Source organism: Balaenoptera acutorostrata, chromosome 19 (genome assembly GCF_949987535.1).
Source record: "Balaenoptera acutorostrata chromosome 19, mBalAcu1.1, whole genome shotgun sequence".
Taxonomy (NCBI): Eukaryota; Metazoa; Chordata; class Mammalia; order Artiodactyla; family Balaenopteridae; genus Balaenoptera; species Balaenoptera acutorostrata.
This window is the reverse complement of record NC_080082.1, coordinates 10849659-10872626: the sequence shown is the minus strand read 5'-3', so window position 1 is coordinate 10872626 and position 22968 is coordinate 10849659. Positions and strand designations below refer to the sequence as shown.

Genomic DNA, 22968 nt, shown 5'->3' with positions numbered 1-22968 from the left:
AAAAGTTTAGTTTTCTTTTATCAGACGTCAAGAGGAAATAAACAGAGGAATACTGCTTTGAAGGTAGCTACCTAAATCAATACATGCCAAAGTAGTTGAAGATAAGACTTAGCTAAGATATTGGGAGGATCTGATTAAAATAAATGAATGAGATATAAAAAGGGACATTCTCCTTACACTGCCATCCTCATGTGTTCTGGCAAACACACCCTTCTGCTGAATTTTACACTATAATACGAGCTCAGTGAACGTGCAGTCATTTTAAGCGGCCAAGAGAGAAAGTGCTTTCTTTCACAGACTTATACTTTCTGTGGATAGAACAGCACTTTCCATTTTGGTAGGTTCCCACTTTCATCATCCCACAGGATTGTGAAACACATTCAACATTTCGTATTGGACTGAACATATTTTTGGCTCCAAAAGTATTCATTTTGGTTCAATTCATAGTTGCACAGAAAGGCATATGAACTTTATTTAACTTCCTTTAAAGAAGAAGGCCATGGATTACTTGGATGTTGATATATAGCCTAGTTTTGGAAAATGTAATTTATCGCTTATTGTGATTTTCAGTTTTTAAAGTCACTGTGTTCTCTCGATTTTGGAAAGGCATGAGCATGCGATAAACACTGACCTGAAATTTGATGATGTTCTCCTGAGAGCAATAAAGTACAATTTAAATATTAAAGTCATTAGACCAAATTCTTTGAAAAGATAAAATAGACATAATACTAGGTTACTGGATTGGATTTTTAAAAATCTCCTAAAATAGTTGCAAGTTTTGAATGAAACCATAACTCCTTTAAAAAATACAAGCGGGGCATGACCAATTAATCATACATGTTTCCCTCTGGAATACTTTCAGACAAGTCACATTCTTAGGACATCAATTGAAGCTTTCATGGAATCTGTAAGTAGAATGTATACATAAAGTAAGACTTTGTAAAAACAATAGCTAAGCAAATGTGACCTTACTGCATTGTGGTAAAACTACAATTTTGTATTTATAGAGATCTTATTATAGTTTTTACCCTATTTATATAGTAGTGAAAATTATTTTATAAAACCGTACATATCCAGTTGAACCTGGGGAAGACTTTATGTTTTTATAATTTTACTAGATCTATCCAATAATTTATCCTTACATTTTGATTGTTTGTGTGTTTGTTTTTTTCCCCCAAGGAGCTGTCTGTATTTGTAAGGACAATCCAGCTGTTTTTGTTTCTTAGTTTGTTTTCTGGCTGTGCCCCACAGCTTGTGGGATCTTAGTTCCCCGACCAGGGATTGAACCCAGGCCCTCGGCAAAGAGAAAGAGGAGTCCTAACCACTGGACCACCTGGGAATTCCCTGTATTTGCAAGAAAATCGATGACGAACCTGACCGATTTTGCAGAACTCCATCACCAATTGAGGCCACCCTTCCATTTCTCAAAAATAGCTCCTAATCATCAGGAAAATGTTTGGACCCGGTGAACAGTCCAAGGATTTAGTTTTAATCAGCACTAAATAATGGAGATGAGTGAGATAAGGAGTTACACTTCAATTAAGCAAAGCCCAGATAAAAATTCTCAGCTTCAGGCTGGCATAGCGTTCGGTGACAATGTGGCCATTATCTGGTCAATTTGATCAACACAGACAATGACAGGGGACATTCAGGTTCTAAACATGAAAGTCAGAAGGAACTCTGTGATTCTGCTTTGCACTTTCCATCACTTCTTGTCTCATTCTTTGTTGTGGTTTTCCTGCAGATAACGTATGTTTAACAGCAAACCTTAAATTACACACAGAACTGTGAAAGCCTACCGGAATGGCTTTGTGATTATGAAGAAAATTGGACAGAGAAACAGCAACAACAAAAAATGGCTGCTTGTCATCAAGTAGTAAAATGCATATTTCTCATGAGGAATCATTTGGGCTTAGTTCTGGTTGCCCAGGGCAGAAGCCCTGAGAGACACCCACCTTCCAATTTGGTAATTTTCTAGCCACAAAACTTGGTTTGTGTACATCTGCTTAGAGATGGATCAAAGGCCTCGTGGCAAAACTAATGAAACCATGTTGCTCTAAAACTAATCCCTTGCAAGCTAAATATACCTCTCTAAAGAAAATATACCTTTTCTAAAGAAATGGAAAAGATGTTTGCTGCTCAAATGCTTGATAGAAAAGAAATAAACATATCCATCTAAAAAATTAGGACTGAATAAAAAGTCTCAAAATCTTTAACCAGAAAGTTCAATTCCTATGCCTTAGGTGTAATTACAGGGTGATTTTAGGGCCTTGATTCACTGTTGAGCTCCAAACTACCCTAACAATAGTCCAATTTGATTTGGGGTTCCTAATCTCATCTTCTGAAATAAAAGAAACAACCCAATCAAAAAATGGGCAGATGATCTAAATAGACATTTCTCCAAAGAAGACATACAGATGGCCGAAAAGATGCTCAACATCATGAATTATGGGAGAAATACAAATCAAAACTACAATGAGGTATCAGCTCGCACTTGTCAGAATGGCCATCATCAAAAAGTCTACAAACAATAAATGCTGGAGAGGATGTGGAGAACAGGGAACCCTCCTACACTGTTGGTGGGAATGTAAATTGGTGCAGCCACTATGGTGAACGGTATGGAGGTTCCTTAAAAAACTAAAAATAGAACTACCATATGATCCAGCATTCCCACTCCTGGGCATTTATCCAGAGAAAACCATGGTTCAAAAAGATACACGGACCCCCAATATTCATTGCAGCATTATTTACAACAGCCAAGACATGGAAGCAACCTAAATGTCCATCAATAGAGGAATGGATAAAGAAGATGTGGTACGTATATACAATGGAATACTATTCAGCCATAAAAACGAATGAAATAATGCTATTTGCAGCAACATGGATGGACCTAGAGATTACCATACTAAGTGAAGTAAGTCAGACAGAGAAAGACAAATATTATATGATATCACTCATATAGGGAATCTAATTTTTAAAAAATTATACAAATGAACTTATTTATAAAACAATCATGCAGATTTAGAAAACAAACTTACGGTTACCAAAGGGGAAATGTGGCAGGGAGGGATAAATTAGAAGCTTGGCGGTGCTTTGTGTCCACCTTGAGGGGTGGGATAGGGAGGGTGGGAGGGAGACGCAAGAGGAAGGAGATATGGCTGATTCACTGTTATAAAGCAGAAACTAACACACCATTGTAAAGCAATTATACTCCAATAAAGATGTTAAAAAAAAAATGTAAACATGCACACACAAAAATTAGGAGCTTGGGATTTACACACACACACTACTATATATAAAGTAGATAACCAACAAAGGCCTACTGTATAGCACAAGGAACTCTACTCAATACTCTGTAATAACCTATACGGGTAAACAATCTGAAAAAGAATAGATACAGGTATATGTATAATTGAATCACTTTGCTGTACACCTGAAACTAACACAACATTGTAAATCAACTCTACTCCAATATAAAAAAAAGACCTGAGAGGGTTGGAAGAATATTTCCTAAAGACAGCTGCTCTCAATTGTGAAATCTTTGCGGGACCTTCTATCACACTGACAGAGATGACAGGACCTAGTATCTCAAGTTCACAAGATAATGGGAAATTAACTCACGGTCAAGACCTAGGGCCAGGGTTGCAAACTCAAATATCTACTGGGACCAGAAGCTCCTTTTTCGTAAAAGATGTCAAAATCTATATTTTTATAAGAAATCACCTGATATTAAACCTCTGATCCATTTTTTTTAAATTATGAAGACGTGGGAGCTGGATTTGGCCTGTGGTTGCCAGTTTGCTCATCATGGTCTGAGGTTTAGGTTTTTTTAAAAATATATCTGTTATATGCTCAGAAGGCAGAAGTATGGTAACAGTTAGAAACGTTATGTGCCAAGCACTCTGTAAGCACTGAAGTTATCTTAAATTCTTCTTATGCTAGCACTGACAGTTACCTGGTATTGTTTGCCCATTTTTACAAATGTGGACATTAAGTGACACAGAGGTGAAGATACTTGTCCAAGTTACATAGTTAATTACAAGTCTGTACTCTTAACCATACAATGGGTACAACATCTGACTTAGAATCCAAAGTTATGTTTAGTCTATATACAATGGAATATTACTCAGCCATTAAAAAGAATGAAATAATGCCATTTGCAGCAACACGGATGGACCTAGAGATTATCATACTAAGTGAAGTAAGTCAAAAGTAAGACAGATAAAAACAAATATCATATGATATCGCTTATATGGAGAATCTAAAAAAAAAGATGCAAATGAACTTATTTACAAAACAGAAATAGACTCATAGTCTTAAAGAATGAACTTATGGTTGCCAGGGGGAAGGGTGGGGGGAAGAGATAGATTGGTAGTTTGGGATTGACATGTACACACTGTTATATTTAAAATAGATAACCAACAAAGACCTACTGTATAGCACAGGGAACTCTGCTCAATACTCTGTATTAACCTAAATGGGAAAATAATTTGAAAAAGAATAGATACATGTATATGTACAACCGAATCATTTTGCTGTACACCTGAAACTAACACAACATTGTTAATCAAATATACTCTAATATAAAATAAAAATTAAAAAAAAACCGCAGTGGTTAAGAATCCGCCTGCCAATGCAGGGCACACAGGTTCAATCCCTGGTCGGGGAAGATCCCACATGTCGTGGAGCAACTAAGCCCATGTGCCACAACTACTGAGCCTGAGCTCTAGAGCCCACAAGCCACAACTACTGAGCCCATGCACCACAACTACTGAAGCCCGTGCACCCTACAGCCCACGCACCGCAACTACCGAAGCCCGTGCGCTCTAGGGCCTGCATACCACAACTACTGAGCCCACGTGCTGCAACTACTGAAGCCCGTACACCTAGAGCCCGTGCTCCACAACAAGAGAAGCCACTGCAATGAGAAGCCTGCACACCAGAATGAAGAGTAGCCCCTGCTCGCTGCAAATAGAGAAAGCCCGCGTGCAGCAACAAAGACCTAACACAGCCAAAAAAAAAAAAAATGTATTTCATAGCAAAAATTAAAATAAAATAAAATAGGTCCCTTCAAGGGGGAAAAAAGTTATATGTAGTCATACTTTTAAACTATCTTTTTTTATTCATCTTCCTTAGTAAATGTTGAAGACTAGTACCTTATATAATAATAATAGTTGAATTAAGCTTATGTTTCCTTGATTCCAGAAGAGCATAGCAGTATGACTGGACTGAGGGCAGATATCATACTCGTAGATGGAAAAGATTTGGACTCCAATTCAACTCTGCTTTTTTCCTAGCTATGTGAGTTAGGCAAATCTTTTAACATTTCTTCACATTTCATTGCTTATTTTTCTGGCAAGTCAGTGAGGTAGGTTTTCTCTCCCAATTTTGCAAGTGAGAAATTGAAACTCCACGTGACTAGAAGGAGCACCTGGTTACACGAGTCCTCAGTACATGCTGGCCACGACTTCTACACAACCTCAAGCAAATCACGTGCCTCTGAAAGCGCACGATCAGCCCCATTTTACAAACCGGAAAAAGCAAACCCAGAGACGTGACGAGGACCAAAGAAAATGTACCCATGATAATTGCGTTACAGAGTCATTTGCAGACATGGTGGCTGTTTTTATTAACCTCATCATTACCCACTTATTATTTTTTTTCTTTTCTCACCTCTAAAGAAATGATAGCTTACAAAAGTAAGGTGGTTTGCTATGACTAAAACTTTCTTGACATCAAGCAAGTGTGCTCTCTGTTACATCACTCTGCCTCCTAGGCCAGTGGATCTATGTGACGAACAGCCACAACGGATGAGCCCAACAGCAGACACAGACACACTGGAATCATGTAAAGACGATTCCTTGTATATTCCTCAGCATTCAGAACAGCCAAGTGTACCCGTGAAAGGTTGGCATCTGCATGTGAAAATCAACACATTCTCTCCGGGACCCATTGGATCCCTGCCCTCTTCCCCCAAATGGAGGTGCTGTCTTTTCCCCTTTGCATTTTGAGATTTAGTCTATTAGGAAACAGGTTTGAACTAGGATTTTTTTTAAGCTAGCTCAAATCGGGGTCATCACTATAAATTCCACAAGAGGCACTGAGAACTGAATAAAGAGAAGGGGCTTACTTCAAAGACCAGGGTCTCATTGGTGGGTCCCAGCGCGGACAGGCGTTCGGGGTGGTTGAAGGTGCGCTGGTACTCAAACACAGTCCCCGCGAAGGCGAACTCCCCTGGCCAGTCGATGCTCCAGCCCCCTGTGAGGTAATACCTGTGACTGAGGCTTCGGACGGCGAGGTAACTGGAGGATATCTGAAGCTCCTGGACCTCGATGCTGCGGGCGCCCGGTGGGATGGTGACAACCGGATAATATTCTAAGTGGAAAAGAACAGAGTATTTCTGACATCCACATCGTGCATTGGAGATGGGCTCAGAGACAGGTAGTGACCATTTTTACAGAGTGGGGTGTTTGATCATCAGCTGACATTCATTTCTACTCTTATGAAGTGAAAACACTCAGTTATTTCATTTTCCAAGTGGTAGGAACACCAGAGAGAGAAAATGGATGAACTTTTCCCAAGCACATGTGTGTGGACAGAAAACACTCTTCCCTTTTCCAGAACCACAAAGGCCATGCAACTCAAGGATGCTTTTTATTTTTAATCTACCTGGAAAAAACTTGGAGCCACCTATTCTCAACAGTGATGTGCAGAAGACAGGGCTCAAAGTTCAATTCTACTCAAGATAGTGAGAGAATTGCTTCAAATATTCATCTAACATTGTAAGTGTGGACCATCTAAGTTCCATAATACATTCTTTGTTTAACAAATGCACGTGGGGCATATGGTGGCTTGGTCAGAATATTGAAATTGCTAAGCAGAAAGGCGTTTGTTGAACACCTCTCTGGGATGTATGTATTGATGAAACTACTCACATGAAAAACCCACCAATCCTCCCCTGCTCTTGCATAAGCACCAAAAGCCATCATCTACTGTGTGTCAGGTGAGTTAGTAAAAGGCTCAAGCGTACTTAGCATGACTTAAGTTTGCTCAGCAGCAAAGGGTGTGTCCCACCAATGACAGCACTGAATTTGCCGCATCACTTACCATTCGCTTTGTGCTGGTTGAGGTACAGGCCTTTATAAAACTTGCAAGTTGAATTGTCACCTTTGCAAACACCACAGGCATCTGAAACTGCTTTAGAGCCAAGTTCATGATCGCATCCCACTGGCTGTAACCAAAAAAAAAAAAAAAAAAAAAGGGAGAAAAATCAAAGATTAGAGAAGCCAGTAGCTTAGAATAACCAAGAGGTACATGGTTTTCCATATTTACTGAACATTAGGAAGGTAGGGCAGCTTTATGGTTAAAAGCAGAGTTTCAAGTTTGACTAGGCATTCAAATCCTTCCTCTGTCATTACTGGATGTAAGATTAGGTAAGTTACATAACTTACAGACATCTGTAAAACTGGAATGAAACGTCACCATTGCTACTAATGGGAGGGGAATTTATTCAGGCCAGCTCTACCAGTGACACATAAAAATGCTGGGACACCACCCCCTTCCCCACCATGAACACACACACAACCCTTAAAAGATCACAGAGCTCACAATCAAATTAAGACGAAAGAGAAAGTGGATACCGGAAGAAAAAGAAGAACTAATCTGAAATAAACAGAAGTGCTATTTCCAAACACACTTATGAGGTTCTAATCACATAGTGAAAATACTTAGTGAACACGAAAGAAAAGTCTACTACTACTATGATTTACATTCTAATTGAACTTTTACAACTACTGTGTAAAGTAGGATATATCATCATCTCCATATGCAGAAAGAGTGAAAAGGAAACTCAAAACACTGGACAGGGGTCACGCAGAAACTAAGAGGGAATTTGGAGATAAAACTCACATCCAACTTGAAAATGTCACCCTCTTCCCCTACACCACCTGCTTTTATCCAGACACAAGAATCTCTTGGAACGCTTCTCACGCTATGCATTTGATAGGAGGCAACACAAGCATGACCATACACCCCAAAGCAGAAATGTTCTCTTACTTCACAAATCCCATCAATGCAAACATCATTTTTGTGTGAGGAGCAAGGAGTTCCGTCTTTCACCTTGCTGGACATGGCAAAAAAGAATTCAAAGTTCTCAGCCTTGCAGTATAGCTTACATCGATCTTCCTCTAGAAGCAAAGAGATCAAAAGAGGTCATGGTCAAGAGGAAATCATAGGAAAATGACACGAGTAGCAAAAAGATGAGTTAAATTTAATTAGAAAGCTATTATGATCAAGATGGAAAATGTTACACACAGTTTTCTGGGGGGGGTGTGTGTGCACGGGCGTGCCCGAGGGCAGATGTGTGTGGCTTTTAAAAATATGAATTCCTTTTAGTAATCCATATAAAGTCTGCTTTAACATTGATACATGAGAATTTTATTTTTCTAATCCTGAGTAAGAGCCATAATACACGTGATTGGTGGGTTGTGTCACTACCCTCCTTGGATAGTAGATATTTAAGGCTTTATAGGCCCTGAGGTCAGCCATTAACAATATGTAAATGAAGGACTATTGCTGTGTCCCAGTAAAACGTTATTTTTAAAAAATGGGCCAGATTTGGCCCACAAGTCATAGTCTGCTGACTGTGATTTAGGACACAGATTATTTTACATATTTATTCAGTCTGTTAAGAGGGAAAATTCTAGGCACTTTGGAAAAAAGGCATATGGTCAATAATGTTTAGAAAACATATAGAAAAGAATCATATCATGAAAAGGAGGAGGAAGCAAACGAACTAAACATTAAGGCTAAAAAAATGTAATTTTTATTGATCATTAAGTCCCTGAGAAGTTTCTGGTATCACAGGCAAAAACAAAGAAGTATTATCTCTATAGAGCACTTGTTATCAAAAAGGAGTTATTGTGCCTATTTCTCCAACAGAAAGAGTTCTTTTTTGGCCAGGAATTCCAGATGACATTTCTCCCATGAGACCTGATGTGCGACTGTGTGATATCCCTGATAACAGTTTTACAACAAACATGTAAACAGTTTGCAAACGGTTGTGCTTCATAAAACCTCTCAATAAAAGACAAAGTCAAAAATATGAAGGCAGTGAAATTATTATGGTCCAAATATGCAGCCATGTGGATGGATTCTATTTTTTTTTCTCACCTAGGAATTCTTTCTAATAGAAGTTTTATCTCACGCCTCCTACCCCGTGCATATGAGATTAGGGAGCTGGAAGACATGTTACCCTCTTTTTTCTCCCTCATTCCCAGGAATTAACAAGTTCTAGAAAGTTCAGTTTTTCCAGTACAGGTTCCTGGGAAAGTTTAGGAACTAGTCTATTAGAAAGAAACACAGAAGCTGGGGCGGGGGATAAATTAGGAGTTTGGGATTAACAGATACACACTACTATATATAAACAGATAAATAGCAAGGTCCTATTCCATAGCACAGGGAAGTATACTCAATATCTTGTAACAACCTGTAATGGAAAAGAATCTGAAAAAGAATATATACATACATATATATATATACACACACACACACACACACACACACACACACGCACACAACTGAATCACTCTCCTGTACACCTGAAACTAACACAACACTGTAAATCAACTATACTTCAATTAAAAAAAAGAAACAAGAAGAAGAAAACTCATCACTGGAAGACAAAGACTGTCTACGTTTATGAATAAATTCTTCCCCTGATTTTTCCCAAACTGCATGAACGGCACAGACCTTCAAATCATGGTCAGTCTTTTCGATTTTAAATAAGTATCAAAAGGAGAAGAGGGAAGGATGAGAAGGCCTTAACTTTTCTGTCTCCCACTCTAGGATGTGCGACCCTAAGGCTGGGGTGTCTGTTTTTTATTCTTTATTTTTATTTTTTGGCCAAGCGGCATGTGGGATCTTAGTTCCCTGACCAGGGATAGAACCCATGCCCCCTGCAGTGGAAGCGTGGAGTCTTAACCACTGGACCGCCAGGGAAGTCCCTGGGGTCTCTGTTTTATTCAATGTACTCGCCTCTGTATCTAGCAGAGTGTCTCCCAGGCAGTAAGTACTCAGTCAACATCTGTTGAGTGAATGAATGAAATGCCAGGCTCCCTACCTGGTAAAAACTGCAATAATATTAGTGAAAGAAATTTGAAATCAAAAACCATTTTATAAGTCACAAAGTTTATCTGCTTCACTTTCTCTTTATGTATTCAACCCACAACTTACCTAAAGAATGATAACAACAGATTCTGTGCACACTATATTTAAAGGAAGATGTGGGAAAGACCACGGATTATCCAAGAAGACAAAGCAAAGGAAGGGCAAGAGAGTCTTGGAGGAAGAACCATAGATGAGAAACATGGAATTAGGGGCAGATACAGCCAAGAGAAAATAAGTCTTCAAGTGTCAGAACTGAGAGCAACTGCGGCTATTCTAAATGGCCATGGGAACCTGCTGCATGGTACCCTTCCTACATAATTTCTTAGTTCCTGATAGAATGTCTCTAGTGATAGAGCACTCACTGCTCAGGATGGGACACGCTTCCATTTAGGACAGTTGATATTTATTTATTCATTTGTTCCAAAAGTTGTAAGTATGTTCCAAGTGCTGTTCTTAGATAAGGGAGATACAAGCATACTCAAAACGGACAAAGGTTTCAACCCTGGGGAACCTAATAATTCTTGTGGGGAGAAAGATAATGAATAAATGCCAATACAATATCAGTTCTCGCACCAAGAGCAATGAAGAATAAAGCAGGGCACAGGATTCAGAAAATGACAGGAAGGAAGGTCTCTCTGAGGACACGGCCATAGGAATCATAGGAATTTCTGTGCACGTGAATTAATTCTGTTTTCAGAAGCAATTTCCAATAAATTGAAATCTCCCTCCGTTCAATCTCTCTTTGAATTTTTGAAGGTAACTAGTTTCTCTCCTACAGTCAACATCTGTCAGTCCCTCACTGCTTTCTCCTAAAACACAGATTTCAGAATTTTCATGTTGGTCCCAATTTGTACTTTTAGACAAGCAGCTTTTGGACCCAGAACTAGATTCACACTCCTGCAACGGCTGGGCTGGTGTTGAGCAAAGCTGTAGTACCATCCCCTTTGATTTGGAGATGTTACTTGTTATAACGATGTCTCTGATTACATTAGCTTCTTTTTAGTCACTGATTATATAGGTTCATTCTGAGCTTTCACGCAGAAGCAGCCCTCCACCTTATTTCCCATGAATTATCGTTAAATTTGGTCTCTTCCCATTCTACATATGTACAATTGGGATTCACGTTTATCCCTTTTCCAAAGGAAGAGTGGATGAGTTTTGATAAAGCAAGTGAATGGAAAAAATGGAAAGGAAACAACCAGAATGGTGACAGCTTATTCTGCACAGGTAACACAAAGTACGTTAAATTTGGTACTTGTACTTTGTACATAGGGTAACTAAAATAAATTGTGATGCTGAACCAAAATCAAATCAAATCAACATAAAAGGTCAAATACAAGCCATTACTTTAAGGTATAATAAGTACCAAGAACTTAATACAGAGACATTTTTTATTCATGATGCGTGTGTGTGTGTGTGTACACTCTGCAAATAGGCCTTTCCATGCCTGTAATCATCTACCACCTCAGTTACCAAGTTTGGTGTCTCTATGGGGCATATATGGTTTCATGAGTTTTTCGTCTGGACAATTCATACCAATTTCAATTAACATCCCTGGGAGACTTAATTGCTGAAATGTCAAAGGTAAGTTTAGAAACATAAGTACATTCCAAACACATGAACTCTTCGACTTATACATATGGGAGGAAAGGGGTGTCTTGTGGAAAAAAAAAAAAAGTGTGGAAAAATAAACAAAACCTAAAGAAGTGAATGAAAAACTGGGCCAGGACAGGTCTGGGGAATGAAAGGTAAACATGGATACTTTTTTACACAGGCAGCAATTTCTTCTGTGTCGTTCATTCACGTTACTGTTCACATAGAGACATATTTGTTTGAGGTTCGTAGAGACCAAATTACCTGCCACTTTCGTATAGGGTTTCCACTGGTAGAACCATCCACGGAAAGGTTTGCTGTTATATTCTGCACACTGCTGGGCTCGAAAATCCAAGCTATTTTCATTACAAGGGTTAATACTGCACAGCTGATATACACGGCTGGAGCCATGACAGAACTTGCCACCGTACTGAGGCCTAAAAAGAAAATTAAAGATCTTCAATACTAGCAATCAAAAGGCTATTAGTCACAGGCAGGAATTTAAGGAGGGACAATCAAGATGATCATGGTCACAGTGTATGCAGTGTATACCGTCCATTACAAAAATGCAAATACGTAGCCTACTACCCTTATGTCCCAACCCTTCTTATACCCATGGCAGACATAACTAATCAATCAAGGATTTTTCTTTTTCTTTGCTTTCTTTTCTCGACATAGCCCTTGGGTAGCCACTACCACTGCTCATCAATTGCCATGTTAGACCAAACTTACTTGCCACCGCTGAGCCAATTTTTACATTCTGGCGATTTCCATAAAGACTGATGAAGGCATATTCTTGACACTCATCCTATCACCTCATGTGTTAGGGCAATCTGTAAACACACCTAAATGTTCTTGTGAATGTAGATGTGTGCTTGTGTGCTACACATGCAAACACACACGCCCCCTTTGTTGGCATCAAAGCTCTTCCGACGCAGACCCAACTCCTCCCCAGCTCGTCTCCCATCTCTGAACACTCCCATAATCTTCCTACAACTTGCCATGCACCTGCTGTGATGTAGAACAGCGGTCCCCAACCTTTTTGGCACCAGGGACCAGTTTCGTGGAAGACAATTTTTCCAGGAACCAGGGTGGGGGGTGGACGGCAGGGGATGGTTCAGGAGGCAATGCGAGCCATGGGGAGAAGCAGATGAAGCTTCGCGCCCTCACCCGCCACTCACCTCTTGCTGTGCGGCCCGATTCCTAACAGGCCGGGGACCGGTACCAGTCTGCAGCCCGGGGGCTGGGGACCCCTGATGTAGAAGGTCAGTCAGGACACTGAGGATATTACATGCCATATTTTCCAATCCAGCTTTGTCAGTCACTGAGCTGATAGTTTGATGACTGTCAGACTCACGTGTGCTTTATTCTAACTGATTCTAAACTCTGGGGGAAAAACATGTCCTTGTTTTCATCTGCATAATCACTTTTTAACGTTGCAGGTGGCCTGCTCCTTTCCTGCCAAGCACAATGGGAAATGGATTTCCAGAGTGGGGAATCCCATTAGAACATAAATAATTATGACCTAATGGCAAGCTCTTTAAGATCTTGCTAGGCAGACTGCAAAAACCAGAAAGCAAAATAAAAAGGAGCGTCACCACACTGAAAGTTACCAGTGACATCTTACCCAGCTTACTCCTGGCACAAAGCAATTGCTTCTTTTCACTCCCACTTTTTTTGTAGTTCTCTCCTAAGGCTAAAACCCAACTACGGATCACCTTGTACAAAAGCTCAAGGCAAACATGTAACATGAAAGAAGGCTCCAAGTTAATAAATTTCTGTGATTAAAATTCCTTGTCTCTTTAGGAAGCACAAGAATGCTATAAAACACCCCTGGATTTGCTTCAGCATATTTTATCAAATTCTCCTATGCTAAAATGGATTCAACAGAAACGGGAAGTGTCACACCGCCAGAATGAGATTTTTAAGCTATTTCAAAACATTCTGGAACAACTACTAAAACACTCAGCAGTCACTGTGCTAGATTAAATCCCTGAAGACTTCTTAAATCATTATCCGAAAAGCATTTAGAAAAACCTTAAAGTGCCTTATGAGAGCCTTACTCTATTCCTGGTCATCTTTATAAGTCATAATTAAAATTTTCTCAGTGTAAGCCTTTCTGGTCGGAGATTTTACAAATAAGCTTCATTTAGACTACTCAAATTCAATAAAGTGAAAGAGGACCACGTGTGACTTCTTCAACTCAGGAACTGTAACATGGGAAAGACCTCAAAACTCATATAGCCACCCCCTTATTTTATAGATGAAGTGAAAAACGGCTAATAGAGCTTCCAAAATGTGCTCAGTGAAGGTCACATGTCTAGAAAGAGACAGAACAGAGCTCAACCTCATACCTTTGGGCTCTCCTGGATGCTGGTCCTGCTCTGCCATGCATGCATTTAACTGAGTTAGGCTAGAGGGGTGGGGCATGAGAAGACCAAGAGGGAGACAGTGACGTCCGGTGGTTAGGGAGCTGGCCTTGGACACTGAAGCAGACCTGAATTGAAACAGTCTCTGCTCTTTCCCAGCTTAACTTTAGGCAATTTTAGTTAACCACCTAATCTGTAAAATAAGGACAGCTGTGATGATTACCTGAAATAATGTTGGTAAAGAATTTAGGGCAGAGTCTACAGCCTACCTAGCACAAATAAATTGTAACTATTTTAAAGTGCTTTCTACTTTTAATGACTAGCAAGAATTTGGACTTTGCCATCAAATCCTCAATTACAGATACATTTTTTTCTGCAGCTTTGAACATGAATATTAGGATAAATTAACAGAAAATTCTACCATGATGTTCCTTGGTACAATGAGTTCTTTACCATTAAAAACAAAAACAAAAACAGAAAACAAATATCTAGGCACCTGATTTTTTCTTTGTATTAAGCTACTATAAAGTATACCCATATTTGCTTCTGCATAATTTACCAAGTCCTGACTACAAATGGTTATTGTTGGCTGACTGGCTGATCATTAATATCAGTTGGGAAGCTCTGTTTTAAAAAAAAAAAAAAAAAAAAAATATATATATATATATATATATATAAATATATATATAACACATACATATACACACATATATATTTATACACACATTTATTTACATATATATGATTTACATACACACACGGACACATATACATAAATAATATTCCTGGGCCCTCTGCAGGCTTTCTCAATAAAAATACATGATGAGGAATATCAAGAAATCAGTGTTTTTTAAAGCACACTTGGTGATTCTGATAATCAGCTGAGCCCGGAATTTACTGGTTGAAAAATGGGCCAGAGATACGATTCAATGATTATCCTGGCACTGTGACTCCAGTGGTATGATATTCTTTCTCAAATCGACTCATGTTTTAGGAGAGTTCTAGAATGCCTTAGCAAGTTTACTTATCACTATTTCAATTTTACTATTTGAATTTTCACTATTAATTTTCTTGAACAGAGTGTACAGGCATTTCACGAGGCTCTCTTCCAGGGACCCAGAAAAAATGTTCGCTGTAAGGATTAAGACAGTGGGATCTTGGTCTGACTCTCCCATGTCCAGCTTGGTGACCCGAGCAAGAGCTGCTCCTCTGAATGGGACCGTCTGTCTCCCCTGGCTACCCATTTGCAAAAGAACTAGATGAAACAACAGGTTTCAGCTCACGTATCTGTTCTAACCTGATTGGGAGCAAACGCCTGGAGAAGTCTTTCGAGAAGGCTCCTGAGGCATAGTGGGGACCAGCGGAAAATAGGGGGCCTTTGATCAATTAAAAAGGTCTGTCACAGACATGGGACGAGGAAGAAGGACCATATGTGCCAGGTACTGGCCATTCCAGAACCAGATAACCTTTCAGTTCTTTTGAAGCTGAGAAGTTGGATAAATCCATGACCCAACCAGAAATAATTCATTTTTTATGAAACAAACTATGTTCTGAGAAAACCATCATTACTGTGCAATGAAAAGCTCACATTGCTTTTCATGTGAAAAAATGAAATGGTTAGGCTTATCTGAACAGACCAAATGTTTAAACTGAAGCAAGCGAGAAATAAGTAACTTGAAAGAGGGAGAAAAAAACAGCTTTATGACAACAATGTGAAATAATGGAGAACTCATTCAATTGTCTTGAAGCAGCCGATCACTGACTTGTTTTATTTGTGACTTCGTGCATAATTAAACAGAATCCTGATGAGCCTTAATCTTGTTTAAAATGATAAAACTGCACCAAGTGGAACTACTCGAGTGATTAATTCTTTTATAGGCATCTCTAAAGTTACAGTATGCTATTTCCATGAACAATGCCCTATTATAATGAGTGTTCTCAATCCCACAGATATGAGAGAGGTTTTAATTTAAATCTCAGGGGCGTCATTCATGCACTTCACCAGCAGAGTTATTAAATTAGGTAATCTCTTTCTTTCTTGGGAAAGTAGCGAGATTGTAAAATGCTGCGATGTATGAAAACCAGACCCATGAAATATGCTGCAAAAATGAAAAGTAATACAATGATTTTAACAATTCTAACCAAGACACGGGCTACATTCAAAGTATGAGGGGGGTGTTTTTAATAATCTGGTATAAACTGCAAATGTATCACAAGCCTCCCTACCATTAGACCTAGTTCTTGGGTCTGATTAGAGCAGATCATCTCAGCTGGGAATGACTTTGCCCCCTACAGGATGCTTGGCCAAGTCTGGAGATATTTTCATTGCCATAACTTGGAGGTTGGGGGGAGGAGGAGTCATCCTACTGGCATCGAGTGGGTAGAGGTCAGGATTGCTACTCAACACCCTGCCACATACAGGACAAACCCCCAAAACAAAAAATGTTCAGCCTAAAATGTTAAGAGTGCCAAAGCTGAGCGATCCTAGATCAGCCTGAGATATTGCAAGCACCTAACAAACCATGGTCAAAGCATCTCCAAACCTTCCCTTACATTTTGGAACAAACTGGCCTCTTGATCCAGCTCAGATGAAGTACTATTTGTCTTTTCAAAAATTTCCTTTTGCTCTCATTTCATTATTTATTTAAATTTGCAATCCACCAAACATGTATGCAATGCTTGCCATGTGCCAGGCAATTCTGAAAAGCCCTTTACAGGTACCAGCTCAGTTGAGGTAGGTCCTATCATTATCTCCTTTTTTATAAATGAGGGACCCAGAGCAGGGAGGGTTAGCTGTCCAAGGCCGCCTAGCAAGGAAGGGGTGGACCAGGAGGCCCACTTGGGTTCCTGGGCTTGAGAGTCTCTGTTCTCAACCTCCATGCTATGCCACCAACCGAATCGTGTGGTAAAATTAAATCCACTAGTTTTTCAGGGTCCCATCAGTTCCTTCTCACCCCCATAGCCTTCTCCAAAGCCCAATTTCATCAGGAAGGCCTCTGCCCGCTGCTTCTGAGGACTGACCCTCTGTTACCCGTGTTCCTGGCGAGCTTAGGATGAGGATGAAGAAAACCACATGGACCCCAGAACCTTTTGCCGAACGCCCACTGGATGCTCCCCAGTGTGCCGGGAATTCTACAGACACAATCTCTAATCCCCCCAAACCATGTGAGGTGGGCGCTGTCATCTCCATTTTATACATAAACCCAACCTCCAAGTTCAAGCCATCTTCCCAAAACCACACAATTAATAAGTGACAGATCCACTTATGTGGAGTCATATCTTTCCATCTCCAAGTTCTGAGCTCTTTCGACATCACCACTCCAGTCAGGAAATGTACATCTCACACTTGTTTCACATGCGAATTAGAGCAGATAAAAGCAACCTAAAACCACCTTCATTTCACAGAGCACAGAGGGCAGCTCAGAATCCCAGGACCACCAGATCAGATGGTGTCCACAAGCCAATCTCAACCCAGGGATGTTTTGATTAGCCCTCCCAGCATTTTATTTTTCTAAAGAAAATTGAATTTGTTGTCAATATTTTAAAAATTGGGAAATTTCACACAACACTTTTTCGGATTTCTGGTTTCTCTCGAAAAGTCAGGCTGATCTGTCAACACATGTTGATGTACATTCCTGTAAGGCAAAAATCAGCATACTTTCTCCAGTTCATCAGTTTGCAAAACACACACACACACACACACACACACACACACACACACACACAGAGTCTACCAGCCAAGCTTCTCTGTTCTACAACATCCCAGGCATGCAGCTCTAACTTAGATGCAGAAAGTAATTCACACCATTACTGGAGTCCGTGATAACAGAGTCACACAGAGAATAACTCCTTTGCTGTTTTGAGGTTTCTGCCCATCATACCTCCCCCAGTGCATACAGCCTTTATATACAAGCAGTAAAACCCTCATTCGTTGACTGCTATTAAGCAGATGGAAGAAAACTACACTTAAAAACAGGTATAAACAAGACAGACAAATATGCAATAGGTAACAGGCTGAAGGTTCATGCCTTAGAAATACTGACTTTGCGTCGGAGCCTTACTTGGGGTTATTGCAGTGTCTCTCCTGATACTTCACGCCTCCACCACACGTTCGGGAACACTCTGACCACTTCGACCAGGCGGACCACTGGCCATGGATGGGCCGAGGCCCGTGCTCCCCAAACTTGACACACTGGCCTTGCCGACACCACTGTGAAAAGAACGTGTGACTTTCAGAGACCACCTGGGAAAGCACGTGCAGATGCCTTGATAGTATCCCTTTCGCTGGCTGTGCTTACACACCGGTACCCTGCCTTCGCCACGTTCATTTTGAAAGGCTGACATCTAGGGAGAAGGGGCATTTGTCACCAAAAGGCTGAGTATGACAGGCTTTGTGAACTGTCCAGGTGACATGTTCAGATAAGGATCCACCCTACCGCCTACGGAGGCAGCACAGACACGAAGGCGAGCCTCCCTTGACATTTGGAAACAATGGGGCTCAAAGAACCCTTGGGCTCATTTTTCTTCCAGGAGAATCAGGTTTTCAGATATGAACACAGAATTTATCACGATTATCACATCCGAAAGACAGATATAAGTATGCATATGTTTTTGTTTCAAATCATCCCTATAGAGCATTTCTGTTGAAACCGAGTAGCTTTCAGGCTACACAGATTGTGTTTTTAGGTAACACCTTTGCCCTTCTGTGTGAAAGGTCCCTGTGTCAGACCCTCTGATGACTTTGAGCTGAGTGTCTTTTCTGAATCAGCTCTGGGTCTCTCATGTGCTGGTGATCTGCTCAGTCCGAGAACTGTTTTCTGTGCTGACCTTTCCATTTGAGTTCTCCTTTGCCATCCGGTCCAGTTCTGCGGGTCACCTCTGTCCTCTGGGGTTGCACCCACCGCTGGGAGTGCTTTCTTTTTTCCCCCTGTGGCGCTTTTATTACGAGCAAGTTCTGCATGACTTAGAGCATAATTGCACAGTTGCCTAAAAGCCTCTGCAATTAGATCCAAAGGGTTGGGGTTTGGATCGTGCCAAGTTCTGCCAAGGAGTGGGGATCGGTTACAGAATTACGGGGAGTTGGTTTTGCGTTCAAATCTCCACTTTTCCCCCGTGATACACTTGGCTTCATGGCGGTTTGTTGTGAGGCTTGGTTGCTAGTGCGCTTTGACTAGGTCAAGAGACGGCTTCCTTCCTTCAGCTTCTTGCCATGTGCTGATGAATTCTTCTGTTTTCCATTTTTCTTTTCCCTAGATTAATTGCTACTTCAGAGTTTGCATTAAATCATATAACGTTGTTGAGAACTTTGACGGGGGAAGCAATGGGTCATTTGAGGATTTTGTCAACCCTAAGCATGAACCTGAATCTTCCCCACCAAGAATGGCTGCATCTCTCAGGCACTGAGCTCAGTGGCTGGGACAAAATAACAACAAGAGCCAATAATAACAACAACAGCAGCTACAGTTTGTTAGGTTGCTTCTCTGTGTGCACACAGTGGTGCTGGGGGGAAGATGGGGGAAAACTTCATATGCAGTATCTAACATAACCTTCACAAAGCACGTCGCAGTTAATAACTATTTTCTGAGTGAGAGAAATATAGCAAAGAAATACTAACTTGCTCAGAGTCAAACTACACAACTAGCTACACAACCAGCTGAGACCAGATTTAAACTCAGTAGCCTAAGGACATATTTACTACTCACCTCGGAGGCAAATGACTGACCAATGCATCTTAACTCGAATTTTTTTTATTTTTTAGAAATATGGTTTTGAGATCTGTTCCAATCCTTCAATTAATTTGTCTTTCTTTTATTTCAGTATTCATCCTAGTATCAAGTTAAGCTGCTCAGAGATTTGTCTCCTCTGGCGTTTTTAATCAATAGAGAAATCAGGGATACATAGGAATATACACACATACATGCACGATCTGCGTGTTTATTACATATAAAATGTAATACATAAGATATATACATATATAGTTATATGGATCTATTCATATATACTTCTATCACTGCTTCTAATTTCAAATTAAATGGCCATGACTTGGGCAAATACCTTTTATAATAGACAGCAAGCACAAACCTTTCTTTCCTCGTACACATAACCTAGATAGAAGTATGAGACTTTCATATCCTCACATGTTTACCCAGTATTCGTGGCACAAATACCACTGAAGGACCAGCGAGAAGGGGGCAGGGAGGATTCGGGTGGGTTTCAGTTACAATGAAAGAAAGAAACAAAACATGGGGTGACTGCTACTCTACAAGACGTGGCCCTGGCCTCATGGAGTTTACAGTCTAATGAAGAGCCAATTACATCCCCTAGGGAAAGAAGACTCCAAGAACCATATCTATGAGTGCAGTATAATTATACTAGAGTGAAGCTGGGTGGAAGTTACCAGAATGCTCTCAACTGAGGGTGACCTTACAGGTAAGGGCTTTTCCGCAGTTTATTATATAACCATAGTCTGGTGTTTCAAAATAGTGAGATGGGGGGAGTGGTCTAAGGACATCTATTTTCTCATTTCTGGCTTGATTAATCTCATGCTATATTAACTTAAGTCTAATCCAGAAGCAGTTTAGCCCCTGTTGAACTAGATCCTGGGTGCATTTACATAACAGACCTTAGATCTATGCCATTTATCACTTATTTTCCTCATTTACTATATAAATCTTTTCTCGTACATCCCTCCCATGTTTAATGCTGTTGCTTTCTTAATGAAAGAATGCCCACTAATCCTCAAGTTGCAAGTTCTAAACTTTGACACTCCAAAAATAAAAATGATGTGAGCAGTACTTACATATTCAATTAATTCATTGTTTTGTATCATCACAGCTAAAACACCCTTCTGCACATTTTCACTGAGAATCCTTACTGAGATTTCCTAAGACCAGGACATCTGATTAAAAATCGCATATGACGCTTCAATTTTTTAAATGTTTATTTTCTTTAAAATAAAAAGAGTTAAAAAATAAAATCTTTTTAGAGGTATTGAAGAAATGCCTTAACAAATAGCAGAAAGCATCTTCTGAATATTCATTTATTTCGTGTGTCTGTGTCTTTGCCTTTATTGCTGGTCTCTTCCAAAAAGTCTCTCTTTCACCCAACTGAAGAACTTCAAATTCAAATTCCAACAGCCATCTTGGGGCACCCATTCATCGTAGTTTATTCTAAGTGCACACCTATTTCCAAGCAGGATTCATTTCTTATTCACTTGGGCTTCGATAGCAGCTACGTGCTTCAAGAAGATGTGTTTAAAAAGAACCAAAGTTATTGGCTCCTGTGCAGTTTCCCCCACTGGACTGTAAATGTTTGAAGAGATAAAATGGAGTTTTATTTATCTCTGTAGATATTTCACCGATATCTAGTGGTCAAGAAATTATGATGGAATTGAATTCAATTTAAGTGGCCAATTCTTTTCTACAGGCTTGGCTGTCTCAAGAGAGCCAATGGCAGAGACTGAAAAACCTGCAATATCTCCAGCTCTCTCATTGTTCACAGCTTCTCTGTCATGGTCTTGCAAAGTTACGCCCCAAATCTGGATCATTTTACTGGGACCTCAAGTGTATCTTCCCCTCCAGACTCTACTGGGAGAGGGGAAGGAAAATAGAAACTCATATATGAGAGTCCTTCCTTCAAAACACAGAAATCTCCCATAATCTTCCGTAATAGAAATGGTTCTTAGGGTTGAAGATAATTGCAAGCGAAAAGACTTTCTGTACAACCTAGATGGAGATGCAGCTTGCCCCTCAAGAGATGTTGCTGTAAGGGACAGGATGTTGCGATCGGGCATGTCAGAAGCTCAATGACTGGTCCTGTGAGGTGCATCACAGAGGCTTTATATGGAGGCAGAGTCCTTCCTTTGCTACTAAAGGAAATATCTGCTTCCCAAGGCTTGTCTACACTGAATCAAGTTTAAAAAGCAAACAGTAAACAATGAAACCCTCCAGCTCATTGAACTAGAAACATGTGAACCCAAGCCTCCATCTAAAAATGGAAAACAAAGGCAAAAGGAAAGAAACCTTCTTAAAAGATGGAGCCAACTTGGTTATATTCACATTGAGTTTTAGAATAGCTGCTAAAGAATGCTGGTTAATTGAAAGCAAAGTCAGAAAATACATGAAGCCAAAGCGTTCCAGTCTGAGGTAACAGTACAAATAGTTTGGGTTCTACACTTTATTAAGTTTCTAGAACTAAAAACTAACAAGTATGCAGTTTACCATACTCAAGCCACAAACGGTCCCTTCCGCGGCAGGCATGAACTTGGTCTCACACCTGTGGCCCACTCGGTGGCACCAAAGTGATTTGCAAATGTCCTGAAAGGAAAGAAAGAGATGGCAAGGGTGATGATACAATAAAAACAAAAAAATCCAAAGCTGTTGTATACAACATTCTATTTTCAGGTGGCCGAAATGGGACATTATCCAGAAAGTAGAGTCAAGTGAAGTTAGTAGTAGCAAGGTAACCAGTAATATGTCCTAGCAAATACGTAAGCAGGAAATTTCTACACTACCCATATATTCATGTGTGTTTAGTAATGACTGGGAGGTAACAATAATTAATTTGGAGACTATTTGCCTTTTAACTAAGAGATCTGGTTTCTAACCATCATCACCACCATCATCACCACCATCATCATCACCATCATCATCACCACCATCATCATCACCATCATCATCACCACCATCACCATCATCATCATCATCATCATCATCATCATTTAAGTAGAATAGACCAAGACTGGAATAATGCATGTCTGATTCAAATCCTTGTCCTGCATTTCCAGGTTGCAGGACCTATGGACATGTTATAGAAGCCCTTTAAACCGCAGTTTCCTCAC

General features: G+C 40.1%; 1 protein-coding gene across 1 annotated transcript in view; it reads right to left on the bottom strand.

Moving 5' to 3' along the window:
• Positions 1-22968, bottom strand: part of ADAMTS18 (ADAM metallopeptidase with thrombospondin type 1 motif 18) — an 81091-nt gene that overhangs the window by 40135 nt on the left and 17988 nt on the right. The window contains exons 8-13 of the mRNA XM_028166621.2: positions 22349-22444; positions 18191-18339; positions 12025-12197; positions 8056-8186; positions 7108-7231; positions 6131-6375 (exon numbers count right to left, since the gene is read on the bottom strand). Coding sequence (XP_028022422.1) covers positions 6131-6375; positions 7108-7231; positions 8056-8186; positions 12025-12197; positions 18191-18339; positions 22349-22444 — 918 coding nt within the window. The remainder of the gene's footprint in view (positions 1-6130; positions 6376-7107; positions 7232-8055; positions 8187-12024; positions 12198-18190; positions 18340-22348; positions 22445-22968) is intronic.